The sequence below is a fragment of the Ooceraea biroi genome, chromosome 1 (genome assembly GCF_003672135.1).
Source record: "Ooceraea biroi isolate clonal line C1 chromosome 1, Obir_v5.4, whole genome shotgun sequence".
NCBI classification, from domain to species: Eukaryota; Metazoa; Arthropoda; class Insecta; order Hymenoptera; family Formicidae; genus Ooceraea; species Ooceraea biroi.
Window position 1 is genome coordinate 23,846,369 of NC_039506.1, and position 25,238 is coordinate 23,871,606.

The 25,238-nt window shown below is 47.2% G+C and overlaps 2 protein-coding genes across 6 annotated transcripts in view; one reads left to right on the forward strand and one right to left on the reverse strand.

The window, feature by feature from the left end:
* The window catches only part of LOC105279348, an 86,441-nt gene extending 71,660 nt beyond the window's left edge, over positions 1–14,781 (forward strand). For both annotated transcript variants that reach the window (XM_026971119.1, XM_011339029.3), the window contains exons 2-3: positions 14,156–14,465; positions 14,569–14,781. In XM_026971119.1, the coding sequence (XP_026826920.1) occupies positions 14,156–14,465; positions 14,569–14,753 (495 nt within the window). In that variant the 3' untranslated portion in view covers positions 14,754–14,781. The remainder of the gene's footprint in view (positions 1–14,155; positions 14,466–14,568) is intronic.
* A 5,598-nt stretch (positions 14,782–20,379) lies between these two features.
* The window catches only part of LOC105279352 (ubiquitin carboxyl-terminal hydrolase 48), a 47,761-nt gene continuing 42,902 nt past the window's right edge, over positions 20,380–25,238 (reverse strand). For 3 of the 4 annotated variants that reach the window (XM_011339037.3, XM_011339038.2, XM_026968765.1), the window contains 2 exons: positions 25,087–25,171; positions 20,380–21,345 (listed from right to left, as the gene is read on the reverse strand). In XM_011339037.3, the coding sequence (XP_011337339.1) occupies positions 21,323–21,345; positions 25,087–25,171 (108 nt within the window). In that variant the 3' untranslated portion in view covers positions 20,380–21,322. Of the gene's footprint in view, positions 21,346–25,086; positions 25,172–25,238 lie in introns of those variants that run through there. The other variant, XR_893915.2, reaches the window with a different exon arrangement.

Consider the following 25,238-nt stretch of genomic DNA (forward strand, 5'->3'; position numbering starts at 1 on the left):
TTGTTATGTCGCCTCTAGATCACTTCATAGTACACACTCTTTTTATGCGCGAGTTATTTTCACGGATTGATATACTAGATTATTATCTTATTCATTTAGCGGCACGTGTTCTTCTGTTTTTCCTGTTCAGTATTTACAATATTTGCAAAATGAATAAGAAGCAGATCGAACGATTAGTGCGATAATTTATGGCTTGCCATTTGAACCTGAATGAACACGGCGCAAAGTTAAATCCTGCAATTCCGACCTCCTGCTCATTTGCCGTCGGTGCGTTACAAAATTGAGCCTTCAAGTATTCATTCAAAATACTCGAGATGTAAAGTCAGATTTGTCTGAAACAGAAATCTCCGTTGCATCCACCAAAGCGGTAAGATATGTAATTTTACAAAATCGTATTTAACAATTAAAAAGTATGCAACCAATCATAATATTATTATCCTTAACATATATATGGAATATTGCTCAATTTATCAAATTCATTCGAGATAAATTCCTTAACGAGAGAAACACATTAAGAACAGCAATAATGTATAAGAAAGATAATGCAAAAACACGTAAGAATTGCAATGCATAACGTTAAGTGCACATTGAAGGTAAAGGATACGCGAGCGCGAACGGGACGACGGGCGGATAATCATACATGATAATCTTCTTTTGAAATATCAGGTTCATTGCCACTGTGCGATTATCCGAGTATTAATCTTCATCTACGTGCACTTACAAGACGATGTTATTATATTGTGCAGGCCACGAGTATAATCAACAACCGCAAAAAAGGCGACAGAAGTAACTCGGGCTTTTTGCGGCCCGCGACAACAGTATTACGGAAATTTACTATATCGAATAATTAGCCATTTAAATAATATATTTGTTTCGTTTCTGTACCATGCACGCGCGCGGTACATCGGCTCATTAATGATCGCTGATTACGTCCTGCCGGCGCATCAGGTCGCAACCGATCTGTCATCGAGCAATTAGCATCGATTTCATAAGTGGTGTCATAGTTGCATCCTTTCTTGCGTCTACTAGGCAGTGTTGTTGTTCTTTTTTTCCTCCCTTTTTTCACCAACGATTTAATGACTCCGAGTACTAAGTATCAGCATGCAAACGTGCGTACGTATGAGCGCGAGATGAATAATAGTAGATAATACACACAACCGGTCAGACAAGATGATCAGTGTTTTTTCGCGTCGTCTGCTATTTTAAGAGCGTTTGCTCTAAAGTTGGTATTCTTAAATGTATTTTAAGAATATTATTGCTGAATTGATCCTGTAAAAATGCGAGACACGAACTTGAGGGAGTCTGCAAGCGATTTGCGCTTCACGAGATTAACTTTTTAAGTCCTGAGCATAACGTTCCCGAGGATAATTTATACGCCGTGAAAAGGTCGTGCGATTACGTGCGAATTACTTAACTTACATGTTACATATTCACTCGGGTACCAGGAAACCTGCGTTTCTACAACAACAGCGCAAAATAGCACAAATTTCCATAGAACGAGACTCGGGAAGTTCGATTCGCACGATCAGCGCGAAGGCTTATGTACAGCACATTAATCCATAAATTCTCCAATAAGCTCGGAAGAATTTTTGTTTACATTCCGAAGGTTCTCGGTAAGAGGCAGCAACATTTTGCCTCGTTTACTCGTCGTATAAATGTCAGAAAGGAGAAATACCGCTCGCGCGAACGCTCGCGATCGTATACGAGCGGCAACAAACCGGCAAGCCAGCGGGATCCAAAATGCCGCGGCGACTATAGCCGAAATAAATTATTCGTAGCCCTATAATGCGACGTTTATTCCGAGTCGAGAGAATTATGCTGATATCGATGTCTGAATAGCTTCAATGTTTCTGTAACGACTAGCAGCTGCCCGCAACTTTACGTTTCAAATCTCGATGGACCGATAAATGATTTCAAAGAGAGATCTCTCCAGAATCATTGATCCCGCGTTCATACACGTTAATTGTTTCCGTTGACCTGTCCGATCCTGTTGACATTGCGCGCGATTCTCATGACAAACGGAATCAATCGCGACGACGGTTGCACTCGTATGAAAATTAGAGGCAATTACAGGCTGCTAATGAAACTTGGACGGGAGGAAAGTGTCTCACTCACCTTGCTCTGGACATAGTCGAGAGCGAGCATGCAGTCGGAGTATCCACTCTCAGTCTTGATGGTCGTGGCACCCTGGCCAGGTCCAGACGAGCAGAATCCAGAGCCTACGACACCAACAGGCCCGCCAAGGCCAGCTGCCGCAGCCGCCGCCACACTGTCCCGGTACCACGGATACATAGTTACACGTAGAAAGCACTATTTCCGCAAGATTTGCCTAAGATAAACTTGGTCCATCAGCAGGTCCCTGGCAAATTCACTCGTAGATACGCCAGGCTCTGCGGTATCCGTACACTTCTTTTTCTTGTTCCTACTCTTCTACCGTTTCCTTTCAGGATACAATGTCACAATGTGCAATGCACGATGTACAACAATACGATACACCGATTGCCAATGGTGGTGTCACTGCATCGCGAGAAGCGGCGCGATATCGCGCTCGCGAGGACTTCCAGAATCCTGCGTCGATGTCGAGAGCGTGTCCGAAATCGCGTGTGCAGAATTTCGAGATCACTGGCACTCGCGCACGAACCTGGACACGAGCGCGCCGGGAACGAACTCGCGCGCGCCCGCTCGGTCTGCTCGCGCCGCGAGCGGCTGTCGCGTGCCGCGCGTTCCTCCTCGGTACCGAGAACGTCCGACTCGTCGTCCTCTCGGCGGCACTACGGTCATCGACGTGATCACTCGTCGTCGTCGTTACTGGTCCGCTTCGCTCCGTGCCGCGCCGCGCCGCGCTGTTCGTCCGAGCGTGAATACGTCCACTATCGAGGAAAATTGTCGAGCGTCTTCTCTGTTTTCTGGTCCCGTTCGCGTCCCGCGCGATATTAAACACAAATATCGCACCGAGCCGGCACGCGACCTTGCGTCGAGATCGAGAGCTCGAAGCCTATCTGTGCGTCTCTTTCTCTCTGTCTCTCCTGTCCAATCGACTGTGTTTACGTTTTTTCCCCTGGCTCTTCAGCGATTCAGCAGCGTAGACCACCCCCTCTTGCTCGCGTGACTCCCGCGAGGGATGAGGCAAAGTGTCCCTTCCAGGTGGAAAACTCCTGGATGACTAGATTCCCTGCCGCCTGATCCTTCCTCGCCCGGTTTCGCGCGCGCGAGTTTCGAGCGGGAGCGAGCAGCCCGCGCGCTCGTACGCACGCATGCGGACGCGTGCGATGCGCCGCTCACGTTACACGCTCGTTTCCCGAGCTGTTTTGTTTCGGGATCGCGGAATATTACGTATTCCAGCACCGATCCTCCGGCGCGATCGATCGATTTATCGCACGGCGATCGTCGCCGAGTCAGTCATCCCGTCTTGCTGAAGGCGCGGCGCGTCGCAGCTGTGGTTCCCGATACACGCAGGATTCACGCACTCTGATGAACGAGAGGCCGTGCGCCTCAATGCGGACGAGCGCGCCAAGGCTCCGAAATCCGCGGCGCGATCCGCGAGCGCTCGGATCGCGCCATAATCGCGGCCGCGAGTCGGGCAATCTCTCGATCTCGAACTCGATCGCTGGAGAGGCTCACCTGCGGGATACCGCCCGCAGGATAATCTCTCTTATCACTATTCTCCCTCGCTTTAATCTCCTCCTCTCTTTCTCCTTTTTTCCTCTCTTTTTCAAACGCAAACACTGTCCTGTCGAATGAGACTCGCGGTGACTCTTGACCACTCGCGCGCGACTTCCTCGGCGGCGAGATGCGCCGGAAGCGCGCCCACTCCCGTCTTCACCCTCCGCGTGCAGCCGACCGGCCCGGGATGCGCAAAAAAATGTGCGGCACCGCGGCAAAGCCCGGATATCGTGAACCGTGAACCGCGGACGCGGTTTCAGCACTGACGCGGGAGCCGCGATTCGAACGCCCGTTCGGCGGTGCTCGGCCGCCTCCGGCGGCTTTCGTGTCTGCCCCTCACGGTCCTCCGTCACTTGCTCGTGCCGTGCGCCTCTCGAACAGCGGGGGAAGACGGCCCGCCGGAAGGGTGGTAGAGCGGTGGCGGGGTACGCGGGAGAGGCGTAATTTCGCTCTCTCTTTCTCTCTCTCTCTATCTTTCTCTCCACTCTGACGAGATCTCCTTGTCGTTCTCTCCTGATCGCCGGACGCCACCGAGGTGGGAGCAACAGCTTCTCTTGGTTGAACGCGACGCATTGGCGATGTGCCGGCTTCAACGCCATTTGGACAGATCTAAAGGCGAGGGAGGAATCTCTATTTTGTCCCATTTTTCGAAGAAAATTGTGTTTGCATCGCATTCCGCGGTGGCAAATGTTAACTTGATGGAAGAAAGTAATTATGTTACGTCAGATTCTCATGAGTCAATTCGATTCTGGAGCATACCAAACACTCGTTTCTTTCAGGACCGAACAATAGGACCGATAAATTTTATTCAAATGTACGTGAACATAACGCTAGATTATTCAAACCCTTAATTATCTGGCTCGTCCAAGATGTTATAATCGCTCAAAAATTATTATGGGACAAACGCTAACCAACTAGGATAAGCGTATCCGCTCGTCAAGGCGACGCTGCTCGTGGCATAATGGCGAGTCGCAGTGTCATAATTACACGATGGTTAGGTGGTTTTTCATGGCGTACGCGTAGGGAGGGGCACAGTGGTGCAACCGTCAATTTTCGCGGGGAGAGAAAACAACGACGCACCAAAACGATCGTTTTGCAGCGACGCGAACCCTCAAAATCACACAGTACGCAAAAACCTAGCTGAATCACCGCACGTTGGCCTTGACGGGTAAAAATCTCGAACGGTGGACACGGAAGGACGTGGTTCTGACCTCCCGCGACCTAATTCCACGGTACCGTCCTCGGCACGGAGACGCTTGGGAAAGGTCGCGGGCGCTGTGAAACATCATGCAAAAACCCGCCCCTGAAATGGTTCACGAATTCCCGGGGAATTTCTTCGATGGAAGAGGGGGAGGGAAAAAAACGGTCCTAGGATAAAAAGTCACCCATCGCGAAGGGGTCGGTGAACCCGAGCGCGGATATATTTTAACGAGCTGATGATCCTCTCGCCTGCCTCGGCAGGCAGGAAGCGGAGGCGCCTTCAACGGCTCGTCAGCTCACGTCGCTCCAAGTATCTAAATCGGCGATTCACCGAAATGAAGCTAATCTCTTCCTAGGACTGCTTCTTCCGTTACGCTTCACTATCGACCTTGAACCGTGCACCCATCCCGCCAACTTCGAATAAAAAGAGGAAGAGAAAGGGAGACGTACGAGAAGCGATGTCGCCAACCCCCGTGGCGTAGACCAGTAAGGAGCTATAACCACAAATCTTATCGCCGCAAACGGAGGAAGACTAGAATGGGGTTGATGGTCATGGTTAGAGGGTCACCAAACTCCTGGTGCTCCAGTTTCTTAAATGTGTGCGCTCCCGGTAATGTCATATCCTCGTAGGTCAGTGGAACGGGACGCGGGACCAGAAGGTAATCCCGCGGGCGTCCATATTGGAACACTGGTAAGAATGCAGCACGCTACATGTGATAATTTATATCTCAGCTCGCTGCAATCTCAAATAATATGCACGAGTATGCGGCGCGTTTTCATTAAATCAGAAAAAATGTGTAAAGTCTTATAGAGTATGAATATGAATGCTGTGGGAAGGAGAGATCATATATTATAATATAATTGCTGCAAAATCACAGTTAGATTCATTGCAAGACTAAAAGAAATCGATCGATTTCAATGACAAACGCATACCTGATTACTCGCTAGCGTTAATCGTCACGTATAAGATCATGAATCATGGAAATTTATAATAGTATGTTAGTGCCGCGTATAAGCAAGCAGTCCGACGAAACTCTTCCGAGGGAAGTTGCAGATCGAAAGCGTTCTCACACAGCGGTCTCGTCCGAAGAAACCGGCGACATTGCGGGTTCATTCACTGGCCATTAATAGGTTTACCCTCCTCCTTCCCCTTTCCTTCGTTGAAAGCGAACAGCAACGCACTCGACCCCCGCGGAGTGCTCCAAAAACAAGCTATAACCACAAATCTTATCAGCTCGGGGGAGGACGAAGCGAAGATCTCTCACAAGGGGGAGGGGGTTTTGCCGGTTAGGTTAAAGGGGGAGAGTTCGTTCCACCTTCCGAGCTACCTAACAAGTAGCTTGTAAGAAGAGCCCGTTTCGCCCGGTGATTCGTGCTCGTAGAGCTGCCGCTGCCCTCGGGGGAAAAACTGCGACACGGTTTTTCGGCCAATGGGGTTCTCCCTCGAAGTTCAAGGCCATTCTCAAAGATAGCTACGGCACGGATAGGGGTGGACGGGGGGTGGAGGCGGGCTTTTTTGTTTTCCATGCTCTGGCACTGCTATGAGGCCGACCGACAGACCGACAGACCCCGCTGCTGCCCGACTCTAGTCTCGCTCCTCACTGGCGCCAGACCGTTTTTTGACCAGCCATTCTCTTCCCTCTTTCTCCCCCTCTCTCCTGGTGATATCGCGGGACACCTTAACATTTTTTTCGAGGAGCTTCTGATAATACGGATTAGGGATCTCGTGTCTGCTAGATTGCCAATCGTTCAAATGATTTACGGCGCGTCCTACGAATGCATTCGGTCGATTCGACGAACCCCCAAGGCTCCCATGAAATGCCGGAGTCCACAGAGACCAAAAAATTTTCAGAAAATTGTCGACGAGCATCAATGTGAAACGATAAGCAGAGTTGCAATAATGTTGTCGAGCAAGCAAGATCCTCAACAGAATTATCGCACGCGATCGCGACAGCAAGCGTGTTGGTAGCTCGAAAATCTCTGGAAACTATCAGTAATGTACAAAAGTATCTTTGAAAGTTCTCACAATCATTTATTTCTCTATCACTGGCAAATCAAAAGATGGCGCGTCACGTGAGCGCAATCATTTTGATCCGCACGTACGCGTTTTTTCGCGATACGCAGCAAAACTTTGTAGCAGCGAATATTACTCGCGTGGACCGACGGTAAAGCAAGCAAATGAAGTTCTTAAAAATCCTGCAACGGCTCGCTCAATGGCGCCCGGTCGATCGGCCATGTTGTCTCAAAGGAGCAAAGCGAAAAGGGCCACGGGGGACGGACCGGGGCAATGTAGCAAGAAATCATGAAACGGAGTAAAAGGATGGGGACAGAGATTAATGAGAAACGAATCTAGCAGAGAAAAGAATGATGGAAGAAGGTCAACCCGAGTCGAAGACCGCGGCAGCGTGGATAAACGGTCTTCTAGTGTACGTGCGACGTCGGGAGGGATACGAGCGAGTTATCGCAAGTTATTTCGAATAAAAATTCAATTCTGTCAAAAATCGCCTCGTTTTTATCGCGAATCGCCGTGAGAAATCATCGTATATCTATTTAATCGGAAATATCTACGATAAGTACAGTGAACAACAATACGTTGCTTCGTAATAAAGAAAAAAAGGGAACGAAATGCGGGAGAGGTGCTAGCAATCACCGATGATCGTATACCAGACCGATTTCGGGCGATGTGAAGCGTTTTCGCGCGGGTTAACGGTGGACGCTGGACCCGTGTTTCAGTTGCGGTGAACCTCATACATGATTAATTAAACGAATATGCGCTTTCGACTGCAGCCGAACCGAGTGCCGAGCGTGTACACGAAACGGCCAAGCCTTCCACTCCTCCCCCTCCCATGGGGGTTGGCTCACTTCATTTAGAAAATGAAATTGCGCTTCGCGAGGGGGCGTGCTCCCTCCGCGAGGCGAACATGCGCACCTCGCTCACCTCATCCCTCACCTAGGTGAGCGCGGAGGACCAGGGCTTCGATCCTTCGCCGTTCGGAGGACCCCCCGTAGCTGGGCCGCGCGTTACGGGGAAAATGGTGGCGTTTTTTGCCGTATCACATCAACGTGACTCCGTTCTGCGCTTTAAAGCGGATCTGCTTTGTTTATTGCTGTTAATCGTGCTCGTGCAGTCGCGCATTTAAATGAATCCGCGACGCGAAACAACAGCAGCGACATTGGCGTCTTTTCTTAAATGAAGTGGCTCACGACGACACCCTTTCGTGTCGCGTAAAATGCCGAAAATGGCAAAGAGATTTTGAACGTATAAGATCGTAAAGCGCCGCGATGTTTGACGTGAGCGACCATCAAGTCGCCGACGGTCAACAATGCTAAAGAATTATCGAACGGCATAAACAAAGGGCGAAATGCGCTCGCTCGAAATGCGTGGTTTTGTTCGAATGACAGTCGAATCGAACTGTCCGCCGACTTTGCCAAAACACCGTCAAACCTTAGGCGGCCGATAGCGGCTACCTTTTGTTCTATAACCGAATCCTATATAAATGCAAGGATAAGCGCTTAGCGAGTCAGCTGATCACCGATGTGGTCCACGCGAAACTTTAAGGAAATCTGTACACCATTTAAATAAACTGGTACTGCAGTCAAATCATCGTAGGTCAGTCTTACATTCTGCACCCTCCTCACCCAAACGTGGAAGCACATCGGAGTAATATATAATATTTATACTTTTCTTCTACATTTTTATATCAAACATATTTATTCTGATGCAATTGTTGTAAATAGCGTGACGCTTTTATACATGGCGGAAACTGAGTAATTAAAATGCAAAAGTTCGCTTCTTTAATAAGAATTCCGAGATGGTTGTTCTGCAAACTACCCTTTAGAGAAGGGGTAGGTCACTCTGTAGGTGGTACGGCAGTCTCGGAAACACAGAGGAGCCGGAAAGCAGCCATGCGCGTCCACGACTGCCATCGCGGTACCTTGCCCCTTCCTAACTCTCACACGGAGGATAGGTCAGAGGTCGATCTCGCGCGGAGGAAGGCACTGACCACACCTGTCGCGAAATAACGAGAAGCCCTAAATTTAAAGGTTCGTATAGGAAGAGGAAACGACTCGAATCAGTACATCCGCCAGGAATTAATAAATACGAAGAGAATTGCATAGTTACGCGACGAGTGAATCGCGATTGTTGAATTAGCAGGTACTCCTCGTTTCAAAATGGCGCGAAAAATTTTACCCGCCAGGAACAGAATATTTGGAGGAAGCTAACGATGGCGCGAAATCGTGTCTCGGGAAGCGAGCGAGGAACGCGCTGCTCCTCCTCACGGAGGGACAAGGACGTGAGCGCGAGCAACTCCAGCGAGGGGTACCAAATACGTATAAGTCATTCGTGAGAAAGACAGCGGTCGCGCGGACGCGAACGCGTGAAGGAGAGCTAGACAAGAGGGACGAGAAGGAGAGAGATCCGAGTCCGAGTGCGACACTGTAACAAGACGGTGCAACGGGGGAGGAGGTCGGGAGTGTGAGTTCGCGGGAAGACAGAGGTTCATCTGGAGAGCTCGGGAGAAATTAATGAAAAATATCAAGATGCGAAGAAGAGGAAAGAAGTGCGGGAAGAGCTGAAACATAGACGACAACCAGCGGAGGGAGGAGGACAGCGAGCGGTCGAACGGAGAGGGAGTACAACGAGGAAGAGTGAGTGACTCGGAGAGGGACTGAAGGAGAGAGAAAGAGAGAGAGAGAGAGAGAAAAAGAGAGAGTGAGGGTTTCAGGCGAAGGGAGAGGCACAGTGAGGGACTGAGAGAGAGAGAAAGAGGGACTGCTGCGATGAGTAGTCGATGAGGAAGGCCACCACTGTCAGAGCACTCCGGCAGAGGCGTTACCACGGCCGCGTTCCTCATTGGACGGGCGCAGACCGGTCTGGTTACCACCCATCGCAGGCGCAACCAGAAAAAAATGCGATCCCCTCCAGGAGGAGGAAAGCGCGCGAGCAAGGAGCCGAGAGGTGGCCGGTGTGGAGACGGGCGCGTAGACGGCGAGCAGGAAAGAGAAACGGTGAGGGAAGACGAAGATGGTAGAGGAGGAGGAGGAGGAGGTGAAGGAAGGAGAAGAGAACGAAGAAGCCGGACAGGAGCTGGTTCCGACCGCGCCACGCAGGATGGCGATGAGGCCCTATACATGTGTGTGTGCGTATGTGTATGTGTGTGTGCGTGTGTTCGGCAACCCCGCCCGAGGGTTGACTCCCAGTTACCACCGGCTCTTGGATGCCGCCATCACGGCATCCAAGAAATCCCCTTTCACCCCCTTTCCCTTGGCCGCCACCTATCCGTTCCTCACCTCACCAACCCCTCCCTCCCAATGGTTCCTCAGAGGGCTCGGATTCTATCCCTTGTACTCTTTGAAGAAAACCCCTTGAGAAGTATTTATCCGATTGCGCGGTGCTGTTTCGAAAGCAACATTTATAGGAAGTAGTAATGGGTAATCAGAGTCAGACAGTATAATTTCTACGAATGCTTTTTAAATCATGTTTTTTGAATATTATCTTTTAAGATATTGTGAATGTCAATCTTTCTCTTTTACAAGGTACTCTTATTTGATTCATACGCATTGTTAATAAAAAGATAAAATAAATTGAAACATAAAATATATTCGACAATTTGAAACAACATGCCGATATGTCGCTGTGGTCTTTTTTCTGACTATCCCCTTGGAATGTCTTCTTTCTTCTGATTGAAATCGTTCACTAACCTTTTCTGACTGCTCCCGTTGCGATTGCAGGTAACACTTGTGCCCGCCACGAGGTTCACGATCATAGTTGCAACTTCAGGTTCGCTGAAGGGACGCAGGAATGTGTTTATCGAAAGTCGGCGTCTGGCTAGGGCCGAAGAATGCCGCGTGGCATTCTAAGCTTATTTTTCGACATTCCATGGCCATATATGCATTCGGACCATCGTAACGAGTTTCTTTCGTCGGAATTTGGGAATTTTGAAAATGGCGAGCGGTCGCAGGGAATCAAAACCATCCATCATCTCTCTATCTACGCGATCTCCCTTGAGTCATCGTTAGAACTCGCTACGCGCCGCTGCGCTCTCCATTAATGCAACGGTTTCGCCGGTTTCCCTCTTCCCGCGTGCAAGACTCGTTGTCGCCGCGCCGTAATCACGGCATCGCGATGCAACCTCGCCTCTTCCCTTAAAGGCGAGCATGGAATTTTCTTCAAAGTCGCGCGGTGCAACGCGTGACTTTCTCGCAGTACGGGAAGGACGTGACAATGTCAATGACACGACCGGTGCACGAAAGGAACGGTCTTGCTGACGATACTGACGACGACGAAGACGACGATGACAAGTATCACGGCGCTGCATTATGAATCGAGAGAATCGGAAGGGATCGCGGAAGAGATGGCTTTTTGCCATCAAGAGAACCGTCGAGTTCGTCAAGATCCGTCGAGATTCGATCCGATCGCCGCGGCCGCGTGACGGTGATGCTTTCCATCGATTATCAGCGCGTGCCAACGCGGCTTCCAACCGATTGCTCTTATCCGACGAACGGTTGATGATCACTCGTTTGAGTTCACGCGGAGATAGATTTCAAAAATGTAGATTGATGCCTTAGAGTTTGATCGTGAATGATGAAATGCGTGCGCGCCGCTCGATCTCTTCGTGGATACCGTGAATAATGGCGATTTGTGGCACCGTGTAATTCAGTGAGAGGATGATCGCGATGTCGAGTATTCATCCGTTTCGTTCAGCTTGATAAAACTTTTATGTAGAATATTACAAATAGGTACTTGGAAATATCACGAGTAACACTTTTCACTGTTTCGGATAATAACGGTATCGACAGTCGAACGCACGAGCCGTAGATCTAAAGTTGGTCGTCGATTTCTTGCTTCGTCGCCTTTCCAAAAGAAGACATAGGACAATTTCCTTCTATCCCGGTATATAACTCTCTTTTTTTAAACCGGGCGTTTTCAAAGCCCGTGACGAAAAGGCGGCCACTGATGTTACGAATCCAATTTTCACGCCGCAGTCATATAGTTTATCGCCGGCGGCTCGAGATCTAGATAAGTCGTTTCAAGATTCGATTGATCGGATAAATTAACTGTAATACCATCCATCACGCTTAGATGGACTCGCGAGGACAACGAAATAAGTTCAATGTAACGCGGGAGAAAATGAGAGAGCGCAAAATTTTCAAGTATCTACGCTGAATATATTCATCTTGCGGTACGCAATTCTCTCATGTAACAGATCGCAAGCAAATCTGATTAAAAATAAAAAAAAATAGATAAGACCAAAAAGATAATATCATATGATTAAAATGTAATGTAGACTCTAAAGCAATTTAAATAAATATTAATTTGTATCCAATGTGTTCACACTGGTATGTCATGTAAGCATACTTGGACTGCCAAATTAAATTAAATGTCAAATTAAATTTATATATTCAAGTAAATATCAAGTAACTATCCACGCCCAGTTAAAGACTTATTTATTACGATAATTATAATCACAGATTCACCTTTTGCGATATTTTTCGCGAATGCTTTATTTGTAGATTTTCGTTTTTCCTTTAAATGAACGCGTATGCAGTTTACTTTCGAATAGAATGTTACTTGCAAATCGCTGTCTGATGATTGACTTACGCGATTTTTATCGTAGTGATAGACACATAGTTTAACGGTAAGACTAATTCGAGCGTAACACAGGGACGAGGAGGCGCGGCCAGGGGGAGAATTAAGCATAGTCATATTCGCAATTAGAACGCGCTCTAAGTTCCCTCGTTTGCGGATTTTGCCGCGTAATCTCTCGCGCGCGCGAACCCTCACTCGGCTGTCCTTTCTCCCTCGCACGGGGAATCCCTTTTTCCCGTGACTCGGGATTTTTCTCATCCTCGAGATGATCGTTAAACGAGTGATCCGCCTTATCATACGTCTCGATGAAACCGCACAAATGTTACATCCTATTATTAAGACAAGAGTGTGCTTATTTAATTCTCGACGGCTAATTATTATTGACCAAATTATATTATTAAATATTTTATTTCAGTTTACTTAACAGTTGATCAGAGAATTTATAACATTTAGAAGTAATTGATGAAAATGTTTAGAAACGTCGTTATATTTACCCTTTAACTTTAGCAGGGCAATTAAGCGCTCCACGAATAATATTAATGAGGATTGTGGGCTAATTTCGTTTTTGTGTGTAGCCGGATGTTATTCGAATCTTTTAAAAAGAGAATTCAGAATCAAGCGGAGACCTCCGCATTCTCTAATCCCGGGGATAAAATTCGCAAATTACTCCGGGGGATGAGAGCGAAACGGCGTATGTGGTTATCACGCGTTCTTTGCTATTCTTCGTATGCGTCGAGAATAAGAGAATGACAAAATTTAGCAGAAAATAATTCCAGGAGGCTTGAAATAAAAAATTCTGCATAAATCAATAATTAATAATATAATTACCATCCAGACAGCGATCTTTGGGAAACACGTCAAACAAACGAATAATGTTGTCCGGCAGATTTAAAATTCGGGTAGCGCAGAAAAAACGAGCCGGCGGAAAAGGAGCAACGGAACGTGGGAGAGCGCAGGGGGAGGAAGAAGAACCAAATCGTTTTGTAGCGACGAACGGTAGCAGCATCCTTCCGACTGGAAGATACGCCCTCCGCCCTTCGTTGTCTACTCTCGCTGCCCCCGCTGCGCTGGGAGATCCTTTTTTTCAGCGCGGCTGGTGCCTCGTTTCTTTTCGTCGCTCCTTAAATTCATCCTTGCCCGGGCCGCGGTAGTAAAAGCGCGCGCACGGGTGCTTTACGAGTGTGAATAGACGGTCGTCCAATTATACGGCTTAATTTAAATGGGATAATTGCATCCAGGACGCTCGAGCGGCGTCCCGCATTATACCGCGCGTGGATATATTCACGCATGCGGTATACATGCGTGAGGGTGTATTTCGCGGGCGCTGGTATGCGCGCGTGCATATAATTGGATCGCTTAGAAAATATTCTTTCGGTTTGCCAGCTTCCGTGGCACCGCATCGTTAAACGGCGGACTTGGCGCTTCGTCGCGGGCCTAACGCCGGGATAACGAGACGCGCGATCGTACCTCGAGCTCCTGCGAAATCCGCGTGAATTCCGAACCGGAAATTAAAATCTACATGACGAGTAAAACTGCAAGTAACGCACAGTAGGCTAAATAAAAATTGCCAAATAAAATGTTACACAATACATACACACATTACCAGTCTTATTTGCTCGAAAAGAATCAAATTTCTCGCATTCACAATAACGTGGATAGATATGACGCTTTGTGTCTAATTGATGCCATTGGATTTTTAAGATTGCAGATCGAAAATGGGCTCTACATCGAACTGCAGCTACGAAACCTGGCGATTTTCGTAGGACGACAGCGTGGAATGTCAGGATCGCCACGATTGTCCATGATCCGTGGATGGTATGTCTGAACAGTCCGTCGTCCGAAGAAGGCTCGTGCATTTTTCAGGATCCGAGGCGGCTTCGAGGGCGTACCTTTCGGCATGATCTGCAAAGGGCTTCCTGGAAAGTCCGCGGCCGGACGGTCCGGCCACACGTTCCATGGAAGATGGACTTTGTTATCGCGAAAGGCAGTGCGCGAGACGATCGTGATACGGGTGAGAATTCGCTAATTATGTAATTATGGGAAACAGAAACCGGGCAGCTTACGTATATCATCGCACGTCATCTTGCAAGATTACGATAGTAATTTTCTTACAGCAGTGCTCATTAAATCGAAGCACTCGCAAGTTGTGACGAGTAAATTGGCGCAGACGACCTTCTGCGGATTCGATAACTTGTCATTCGAGTCACATCAATCATGCATTGCATCTTGTACATACCGTTATGTCTATTGGTATAATATTGTATACCAATGTCAATATATTAATAATAATTGCAAATAAATGTCTACATTGAACGGAACATTCCTTTAAAACTAAATCTCACATTATTGAAGCCAATCCAATTTTTTCCTAACGAGATATGTCGGTAAGTACAATATCAGACGTGACAGCTGTTAATACGTGCCCGCAGTATTTACGTGTCAGCGTTGTGTCTGCATCGCTCGGCGATGATTTCACGTGTAGGTCCAATTACCAATTGCAGCGACTTAATACGATCAGTAAATTGGCGCCAATGTCGCGGTCGACTGCTTTCCCACAAAGTCCCAAGCGGAAGATCGACCCAATTACGCTTTAGAGCGATAATTGCTAAATTTATATCGCCGGCGTAGAGCTACCGTCGCCACGCCGCGCCGGCCAAGCGATCTCCTCTATTGGCCTGAGAGGAGCTATTAATTGTCTAATTATCGTTAATGCTGACCCTCCGACGAATCAGCTTCCCCCCTTCCTACCGCGAACATGATTCTTTTACGTATACCGACTATACATCGAGTGACATTTTTATTTATCAATTAAACGTTCGATCATCGAGCGCACAGAACGAAGCGCTTTTACGACTCGACATCTATAAACAGCGTTCCGAACAATGAAAAAGTACCTTCAGAAATATACATATATCTTAAATCTACTTTTAATGACGATAGTCCACAGCATCGGCTGTAAAACTACCGGGGTATACCCTCGAGTCAGTTTAGCCGCGACCGACAATCGGACTGCCCATCGCGGTATTAATTCGAGATAGGCGAATTAGAAATGCTAATTCCCGTCCGGAGGTAAGATGATTAGTTTTTGCACCCTCCACGGGGCTTCGGAACTCTCCGGGAACCGCGTCTCGCACTCGTTTCAAATTAGTCGTCCGCTGCATGAAAGTCCGCGAACGAAAGTGGACCCAATAGAGAAGAAGAGAAAGAGCACAGGAGAGAGAGAGAGAGAGAGAGAGAGAGAGAGAGAGAGAGAGAGAGAGAGAGAGAGAGAGAGCAGGAACGGCGAGGATGACGAGGCCTCAAAAGACAGTGGACTATAAGGAAGAGATGGGGAGAAGGAAGCTGATGCGGCCTCCGCAAACATCACAAAGCCACTCGGCCGCGCTTTTGCTTTATTTCGCTTCGTTTTTAATTCCTCCCAATTCCGCCACTGCCAAGCCTCACCGACCTGGCGTGGCGTGACACGAAAAACTGCAGGGACTCGCCGGACCCCTCTTCCGCGCTGACCGTTAATCGACCGAAATTCGGGACCTAAAGCTTAGATTTTGGCATTAATCGCGTGACATTTTCATCCGGCACTAGTCGCCATCAAAGCCTGCTAAATGCGAGCTGCTTCGCTATACTCGCAGATGAAACTATACTCGCGAAATTATTTGAAATTGAGACATCAAGTTCTTTGTGATTTTTTCGACTGTTTCTCTGCCGTTCCTGATTTTCTTGATTTTCCCAGACACGCAGCAACCTACTTGCTTACCCGGAAGAACCGCGTGATAGAAAGTAGTCGTAATGAGAAGTATAAATCTTTATTAATCGTCCGAGGCGGATCTCGAGAACCGACTGATTGATTCGTTAAACGTCAGCCCCTATACGCGGAAACCGTCATCGATCGATCAAGCAATTACGCCGAATTCCCTTTTACGGTTCTGCGATAGGAGATATCAGAGCTTTGTCGCCACGTTGCATAATCATCTCTGCGACCCAGCCGCATATTGTTCCCTGATTGTTTCCCTCGAGGATCCAACTTCTCCGGTGTAACGTGAGCCATGAAGAGGCAGGACGACCGACTGGCACGAAAACGAGAAATCGCTTACCGCACGGACATCCTCGTTCCTTCCGCGCGCGCGTTCGTGCCGTAAACGTAGAGTGCTAATGTCATTATAATGGCCCGTCAAGTCGGCCGGTCATTTGTCTCGAAATTACCAAAAATAAAGGATTCGCCGCGGCGCGGTCGCTTCTATCGACCCAAATTCCACGCTTTTCGAGATCCAACGAGAAAAATTACGGGACGCGCGTGAAACGCGAAAGGGATCAAAAAATTACACGATAAGATAACGATATATTTCGGATGCTGGAAGGAAGAAGAGGTGGAGTCGTTAACGTACGTCGAACCACATGTGGAGAATGCGAGTCGAACAGACAACTACTGGAGAAGATCGTGAACCATTAATGAGATTTTAATGGGAATTCCCGTCTACAGTTTTCGAATTGATTCGTCGATTTTGAAAAGATATTTTTTAATTGGATCGACAATCGGACGTATCGATGCCAGATTCGCGCGTCGAGTCAGCGAGGGAGAGGAAAGGAGCGAGGGGTGGACGAGATGGATAAATGGGTTCGCGTTTTCGGCGAGGAGTAAGACCGGCAGGCATTTACATTTCGTATACGGTTCTGCTGGACAGCTGTTATCGATGCGAGGCTGGCTGGTGATCGAGGCTGGCTGGTGATCGACGCTGAATCCGCGACGGCCATACGTTCCTCCAATCGGATCCGAAACATGTGGCCGCTTATTGGGCCACCTTTCGCGAGCCAAAAAGCTCATCGGTATGGACATATCTTTCTGTCCCTCTCCCTGCCCTTCCTCCTCGCCCAGAAGCGACTCCCGGCCGTTCGCCGTTCGTGGAACGACGTTTCCAATTCGCGTCGCGGTGATTTTTTGTAATTAATCTTCAGACCTCGCAAGGGAGGAACGCGAAGTCGAAGAGGGAAAAGAAGGGAGGGACGGGGAGATCTAGTGAGACACGATGCCTGGAATAAACGAACGGGTAAATAAAAGTAAGGAAGAGAGACGGAGTGGCAGAGCACAAGAGGACAGAGAACAGAGAGGGAAAAGGGAGACATCGAGAGCGAGGGTGAGAGGGCAGGACGAAGATGGGAGCACGGAGACCAGTCTGCCGCGGTGTATCCGCTTTTTGCGGGCGTCAGATGACAGTCGCTTATTTACCGGGGCCCGCGGCCATTTTGCTGCGATCCGAGTTAAGGAGGAGGCCCTACGCGCGTAAGAAAAAAAAAGAAAAAGGGAAAAGAAGAAGAGGAGCGAGGAGGTTTAAAGCGATGAATGCGAACTCGGTTTTAGAATTACTCGGTCGCTCATTAATGTCCGCGAGAATCTCGAACTGGGAGGTTAACAACGTCGATGGCGACCGGGTAGAAGAAAATCGCACATTGAGGATCGCACATCGTACGAAAACTAAATGAAAACACATTTTCATCCCGAACAATAATCTCTAGTCGCGGGAAAATCATCAAACAACATACAATAAAAAAAAATACATAAGTATAATACAAGAAAACACTCTCACAAGTCATTTAAAACCCAGTAAGAGAACGAAACTCGTATAATTTCCTTTTTAAGAACGGCTGTGTTCTGTAAACTGCACTATGCGAATCCTGGACTGATCCCGCTCATACGTATCTCGTCTAATACCTGAAGTGTAAGGTACGAGTGATAGATGGGAGGCACGGATTTCCGGGGTCCGTTCAGTCCAGGCCAGGCCCCCGCTTAATGAGATGCCTTTTGCCGCGCTCGTTAACCGAACGGGGCTCGCAGTTATATTCAATTAACGAGCTGCAAACGCGAATACATTAATTATGCCGGTACGTACTGGGATAGATCAGAGCGTGCGATGCGTCCACGAAGGAAAGTAGACAGGCGTTGCGTACGTTCATGAGGGGATACCGATGCCCACGACTTAATTGTAACCACCCGCTCTAACGTGTCCGTAGTTTCCCGCAGTCAGCGCGGTTCACCGCTCGAAAAGGCTCGCGCGCGCGTTTAAAGGAGCTTCATTATTGTTCTCGCACTTTTTCCCTATCGCCTTACCTGTTCCGCGGACTCCATTCCACCCTCCCTCTCTCTTTCTTCCGAGGTAATTTCTTGAAGCGAAGGAACAGGACAGCGAGAATGGTTTCCTCACATCGTAAACAGCTGTTTCCAGTATTCATGCAACAACAATACCAACGCGCAACAATGATGCCATGGTTGCACATCGACGACTGCAATGGCAGTCTACACGAGTGCGTTGGTTTACAAATGACTTTTTTTCGTATTGGCAGGAAAATGGAATGATTTTCCGTCGTTACGTTTCGCGCAAAACTTATTTTTACTTTAAAAACTGTAACGTTTGCGTAGAACTTACCGATGAATGCTGAATAGAATTACTGATTTATCAAAAACCATGTATAATATTTTTGCGATATTTATTGTCGAGATATATGCGTTAATTAAATAAGAACGAGAGATACACGAGCGTTTCGTATCTCGGCGAAAGAAGAGACGTGAAGAAAATAGGACGATCTTCTCCGGCGCGACGTATTTCGGATACATCCTGTCATTTGTCATTTCGGGTTTGCGCTTGACTCGTCAGGGCTTCTCCCCATTGTCTACGGCCGCGTGGGGATAGTTTTGTCCTAGGGTGGAGCGAGCGTATCGCGAGATCACCGACACTCTTCTTGACACTCCAAGAAGATCGTATCGTGGATTTCTCGGCAAGAGTCTGGCGCAGTCTCCGCATTCGCGAATCGCCGAATCCAAGAAATTCTCGAAGAAGGAAAAACGAGAAGAAGTTTTATCGAGGAAGCAGCATTACGATGCGATTTCGCGGTATCCATTCTTCGTGACTCGACGAGTTCCTCTCTTCCGATTTTCGACGCGATCTCTCAGTTAAGCCGAAAATCAGCAATAAAAGGGCGTTGAGAGATATGTGACGTTACATGTGTTTCGAATGGTCGCGCTTTAACAGGATCAACGGGACGAGCTGACGACCGCCACCATATATTCGCGCTTGTTAATAATACGGCGACGCTTAACAAGCATTACCCTAGACAAAACCGCGATCCGCTCTGTCAAGATTAACGTCCGCATGCGGGTCGGTCGCGATACGAATTACGGAAAAAAACCTGATGACCCTGACATTTGTAAGGATTAGAAAGAGAATAGGTAAAAACAACGGCTTAAATCTTCCCCTGGTACGGTGAAAATCTGGCGCGCTCTAATAATCCACGGCGATTTCTCAAAAGACGATCTCGCGCGTCCTTTTTGCATCTCGCATCGATTTTCCCCACAGTAAAGCCGATGCCTCACTCGTTTCTCATCTCGCTCTTTCTATTAAACACGATTCGCCAATCACGAGATATAAATATATTTGCAAAATTAATTTTGTTCATTACAAAATATTTTAATTTCATTCATGCTCTTTTTCTAATCTTGCAGAATGTATTATACTTGCAGTCGAGTACATTTCACTTAATCTCATCTTCCCGAAATTGCGATATACAGGCCATTCGTTATTGCCGCGTATCGAAATACTAAAATTCGAACAGCTATGTAAACCATGTTACCTTTCGGCTGGTTTACAAGGAAGTTTAATTACGCGGTGCCAAGTTTGATATAGTTAGGCCCATTGAACTGCCGGCAAGATTGTTTTACGAAGTAAATGAGGCAATGATGACTCGAGGCTTCGGGACCACCTAGCAGCCTGACGAAGTCCTTCCACAGACTTGCCTTTAAACTCCTTGCAAACTAATTAATGCGCGACCAACACACGCACGCACAAATACATGTAGACGTACGTACCCTGCATCTTCTGTTCTTGCTCGTACAGCTTCGCAGCAGTTCGTAGATCGTAGACTCGTAGAAAAATTTCGCGTTTATCCTGTGTGTACAGAGTTTTATTGCGAAAATTATATGAGAGGAATCACAGAGAATACAAAATAAAAACGTTCTTTGCATCGTAAAATCACCTTTCTGGGAGGAACGGTGGCGCGCGTGTAACACATAAATAGAATATTATGCAATAACATATTTTACGTTGGTACGTACAATTTTGTCTGCTCCCAGTAAAAGACGGTGCTATTTAGTAAAATACATATCGCGGACATGCCTAAATGGAATCGAAAGGAATTACATGTGCAATTGCAAGTGCAAGATTGGAAATCGTATAAAACGCACTAACAATAAATATCGCATCCGTATTATCGAATCATGCGTACTGAACGAACATACGTGTATGTGTGTAATGTGTATGTATGTATGTATGTATGTGTATAATATGTGTATATGTAATATATATAATATATAATCTATAAAATCATTATGTCGCATTTATACACACAAGCGCATGGATATCATTTCGATCTTATGTATAAATCGAGAACAGGAGAGATACGTTAACAGGTTTCTACTTTATTTTCTCTATAATCCATAAGAACCTGATAAATCATAAAGTCACTGTAATAATAATAAATCAACAAATTATCTCTCTCTCTCTCTCTTTCATTGTTCTTGTGTTTCTCTATCTTTGCATCTCTCTTTCACAAATATCATCGCAGCTACTCCGTCTTAACAAATAGATTGTACAGATTTATATAATAAATGTAACACACACAGCATATAGAATTGTATTCCTTTTCACAATCTGCTGGTAACGGGCGTATAAGGATTAGGTATCTATATATTTATACATATATTTATATTGTGTGTACACAATATACATATATATAGATCATGTATAAAAATATCTTGCGTTAAATCGGCTATCATTATTAAACGTTAAACGAAATTAGCTACATATTTATGTCGGATCACACAGATCAGCTCGGCACCAGCTCCGTTCCTGAAACAAAAATCACATACACCGCTCAATCTTGTTCTTCTCCTCCACCATTTCCTGAAAACACCATCGCAGCGATACGAGCCTTAACAATATGCAAAACTTCCATTCACGTTTCTACTGTGCATCTCCGTTCAAACATGTGGGAATAACGAGCGCTGTTCCAATCATTACGCGTCAAGTATGGATATCATGCACAAGGAATTTTTACTCGATACTTTTGATGCGTTCCTGCACTCTCTCGTCGCGCGAAACATTTTCGTCTCTATCAATCCTGCGTTTCCGATACAACGAAGCGAATCATCCGACGTCTCGATCCTTTTTCTCTCTCCTTACTTCTATTTTCCCCGCCGCGTAAACTTTCTTCTGTGCCGCCGAAGGGAATTTTCTTTCTTTGTAGAAAATAAGCCAAGCGAGTCGATCAAGGCTCACTCTATTGTTTCATAGAGGGTGGATTCCCGTATTCGGTATTCGTGTATGCGCGACTCGTAAGCGTGCTCGTCTCATAAGTACACGTCGGACATGGTGCGCGGAGTCGGACGCCTCACGCATGGCTGGTTTTTCTGAAACATTTTTCCGCTCTACGCGGAAACGGAGCCTACCCTTTCGTCCGCTTTTTTTCGCATCTATCCATGGGGTGATTTCCTAGAGCGCCGACGGAAACGCAGGAACCGTCTCGATTGACGCGTGACTGGGCGTTCGCCGCGATACGATAATGGGTCAGTCTAGTAATGGTTTGTCAGTCTAGTCTAGCTTCGAAAGCCAAATGTTGGGAAAATTGTGAAAAAAACGGCAAACCGATGTAGATTGCACGGACGCATATGTAAAATTAAATGTACCGTAGAATACACTTTAATAAAAGGATGATCGCATCCGTATCATTCTGCGGAAACGAAGTCTGCAATGATGGAAAGATGAGCGGAAGCGGAGGAAATAATTTGCAAAGCAGCTACGGAAATCACCTCTAGTCAATGGTGTTGCTCGTGGCGCTCCTTAAAATCACATTAGAGATGAGAGTGGCGCCGAAAATGACGGGTCGGTGGTTTGGTGGCACAAGCGCTGCAGGACGAAAGAAGGAACGAGCGGAGAACTGCAGGATCAAGGAATGTCACGAAAATAATACGATGAATGTAATATCCGAGTAATATTGAACCAGATGTAGCAACAAATAACACTCGATATTAATAAATCGATTTATGCTAAAAGTGTGACAAGTTTACTTCTCAAACACATTTTTCCTTTTCTTTTCCTAATACTAGAAAAAAAGAGATAAATTCTTGAACGAAGAAGAGGAAAGGAGCCGTAAGCGGATACCAGTAGAATTAATCGTGTCGCGATCGATGAGATCCTTTCATATCGCTACGAAGGAGCCAGCGGAGAAAGGATCTCCCCTCCGCCCGTCGTCACGTTTCCTTCAGCCTGTCTCTCGTCGTGTGGCCTGTGTGACTGTGACAAATAATTACCGAGGCTTAACATAAGCCAGAGGCGGTATACTTAGCTAATAGCAAAAAAGAGCGGCGACGGCCTCGTCACTCCGCTAGCGCGAGCGCGAAGTCGGCGCGCGTCTGCACCGTGACGGGCCCCCGGCGTGGAATGGATTTCCACGATTCCGATTTCCTAGCTTCCGTATCGCGCACACATCACATGCGGAAAAACTGAGAGACAGAGATGGAACGGTGAAGCATCATGAGCGAGCATCACATTTGGCGGCGGCGTCAGAAAAATCGCGCGCGAGTGCGATCTGCAGGAGCGCGAAACGGATTCGACTTGCATATCGGTAAAAATGCGAGATCGCCTCTCTTTCCAGATGGCATGCTCGGGGCCCCATCTTAAACGACATAATAGTCAGTCAGTACTAAAGACGTTCTCTTCTTTCTCTCTTCCTCCTTTCCTCTACCTTTTGCCGACCTCTCGTTCTCGCGGGCTCCGGTTTTCTGCCTAACTTATACTTATTATTACATTATCGTGCTCTAGCGTAATGCCAGCTTGTGCCGGAGTTAGCGGGGAGATGATGAGAGAGTCGAAAGGAGAAAAAGGAAGAGGCGGAGGCGATATCTTCTTTTTTACATAATTCGGCGCATCATCCGCGCCCCGAGGTCGAGTGCGTTTGGTGACAGGTGCATCGTCCTTCTCTTCCACCTTCGCTCGCAACGCGAGTAATGGACACGTTAATGTCTTCATTACGTCTTCATTCATCAAACTACTAATGCGACCCGCCGTTGTTTTTCCCTCAATATCCGTTTTTTCACATTGACGCAATTCCACGCGTCCTCTTCATCGCGCGGAATAACAGCTTCCGTTTGCCGTGGAATTATTTAGCGAAGACGCATAACAGAACAGTATAACAGCTCGCATCTATAATATATCGCTAGAGTACTTAAGATATTTAATATCCGAAATGTCAATTTTCTGATATTTTTAATGGTGAGAGAAGAAAAGTGAAAATAATGTGTACTATTATATTAATTTGGCACTTGCACGCGTTCTGTTCGACACTTTGTACGCGACCGACATTCACCCCTCATCCTGTGAGAACTGGAAGGGATGGTGCGCTCTCTCTCTCTCTCTCTCTCATAAATGTGCCGCGGAGTTTCGTGAGCTCCTTAATGAACCTAGTTCGCGAAAACCATTAATAACGAAAGGACTCAGCGAGGCGCGCAGGCGAGAAAAGAGAGGAACCGATATTCGGGCGAGAGCCCGTGTAGTAACCGCAGATCTTCCGTGAGAAACTCCTCGAGCGGTGACTGCTTTACACCTTCATTATTTTTTTAAAGCGGGGTGAAATCGCACCACAGTCCATGGCGGAAACGCAATCGGAAGAAGACTCGCACGCGCGCGCTAGAATCGAAAGTAATCGCTTTATTACGAAAGCAACTCGGATCACTCGATGACTTGTTTGTGAAACGAGTGCGAGAAGGAAGGGGCCCTAATGAGGGGCCCTCTCTTCATTTCGGAAGTGACACGCAGGAAACGGAGAGACTCGGTCTTTCGCTTTGCGCAGCGCGGAGGGCGTCGGGGCCGGCCCTAATGCGACGTATCAATATACCGTGGATGGTGGTGATGGGCCAATATCGCATAAGTGGCTCGATTCGCAGTCATTTGTTACATTTTGTTCGGTCTAAGTAATTTAAGAGTCACCGTCTTGCCCTCCGCCTTTCCTCCTCCATCTGCCGAGGAGGAAGACCGAGGGGCCGGGAAGCGAAGGCGGAAACCGAGAGAGAAAGCAAGGAGAATAAGAAAGGGTGGGCTTGAACCCCGGTAGAAGTTACCACGGGAGGAAGCTCAGGGAACGGCGAGAGGATGGTGCACTTCGCCTCCATTCTTCGGCAAATCGCGGCATATTTGTCAGATTTTTGTTCGAGAACAAAACCTTGCCGACCACCCCTGAGCGCAAGCGAGAGGCCAGAGGGAGGAGGGCAGGATCAGGAAGGGATGCGGCGCCTTAAGTGGATTGGTTTCGTCCGTCTATATGGTGTACGTGTATTCCACGACGAATGCCTTAATTTCCAGTCTCGCGCCGGAGATTCTCGTCTCTCTTCTTCGATCTCTGACTACGCAGGATATTTTGGCTCCTTCGCGGATTATCCTCCATGAAATTATCGTATTATCGGATGACGCGTCGCGTAATGGTAACGTAATAATCGTCTCACATTCGTGACGAAACGTATATTATATTTCACATTTCACGTTTCTAATATATCTGCATGCAAAATAAATTCAGTTCTCAAATTGTTGGTCACTTACCTTTGAAACCCTTCTCTGGCAAGGTAGACTCGAAGTTGTGGACGTCGGACTCAACGTCAGTTTCGTTTTCTATCGGCGCATCGATCTGCAATCAGAAATGTCGCATATATTTATAACGACAGTCAAACAAATTACATATTTTGTTCTTATTG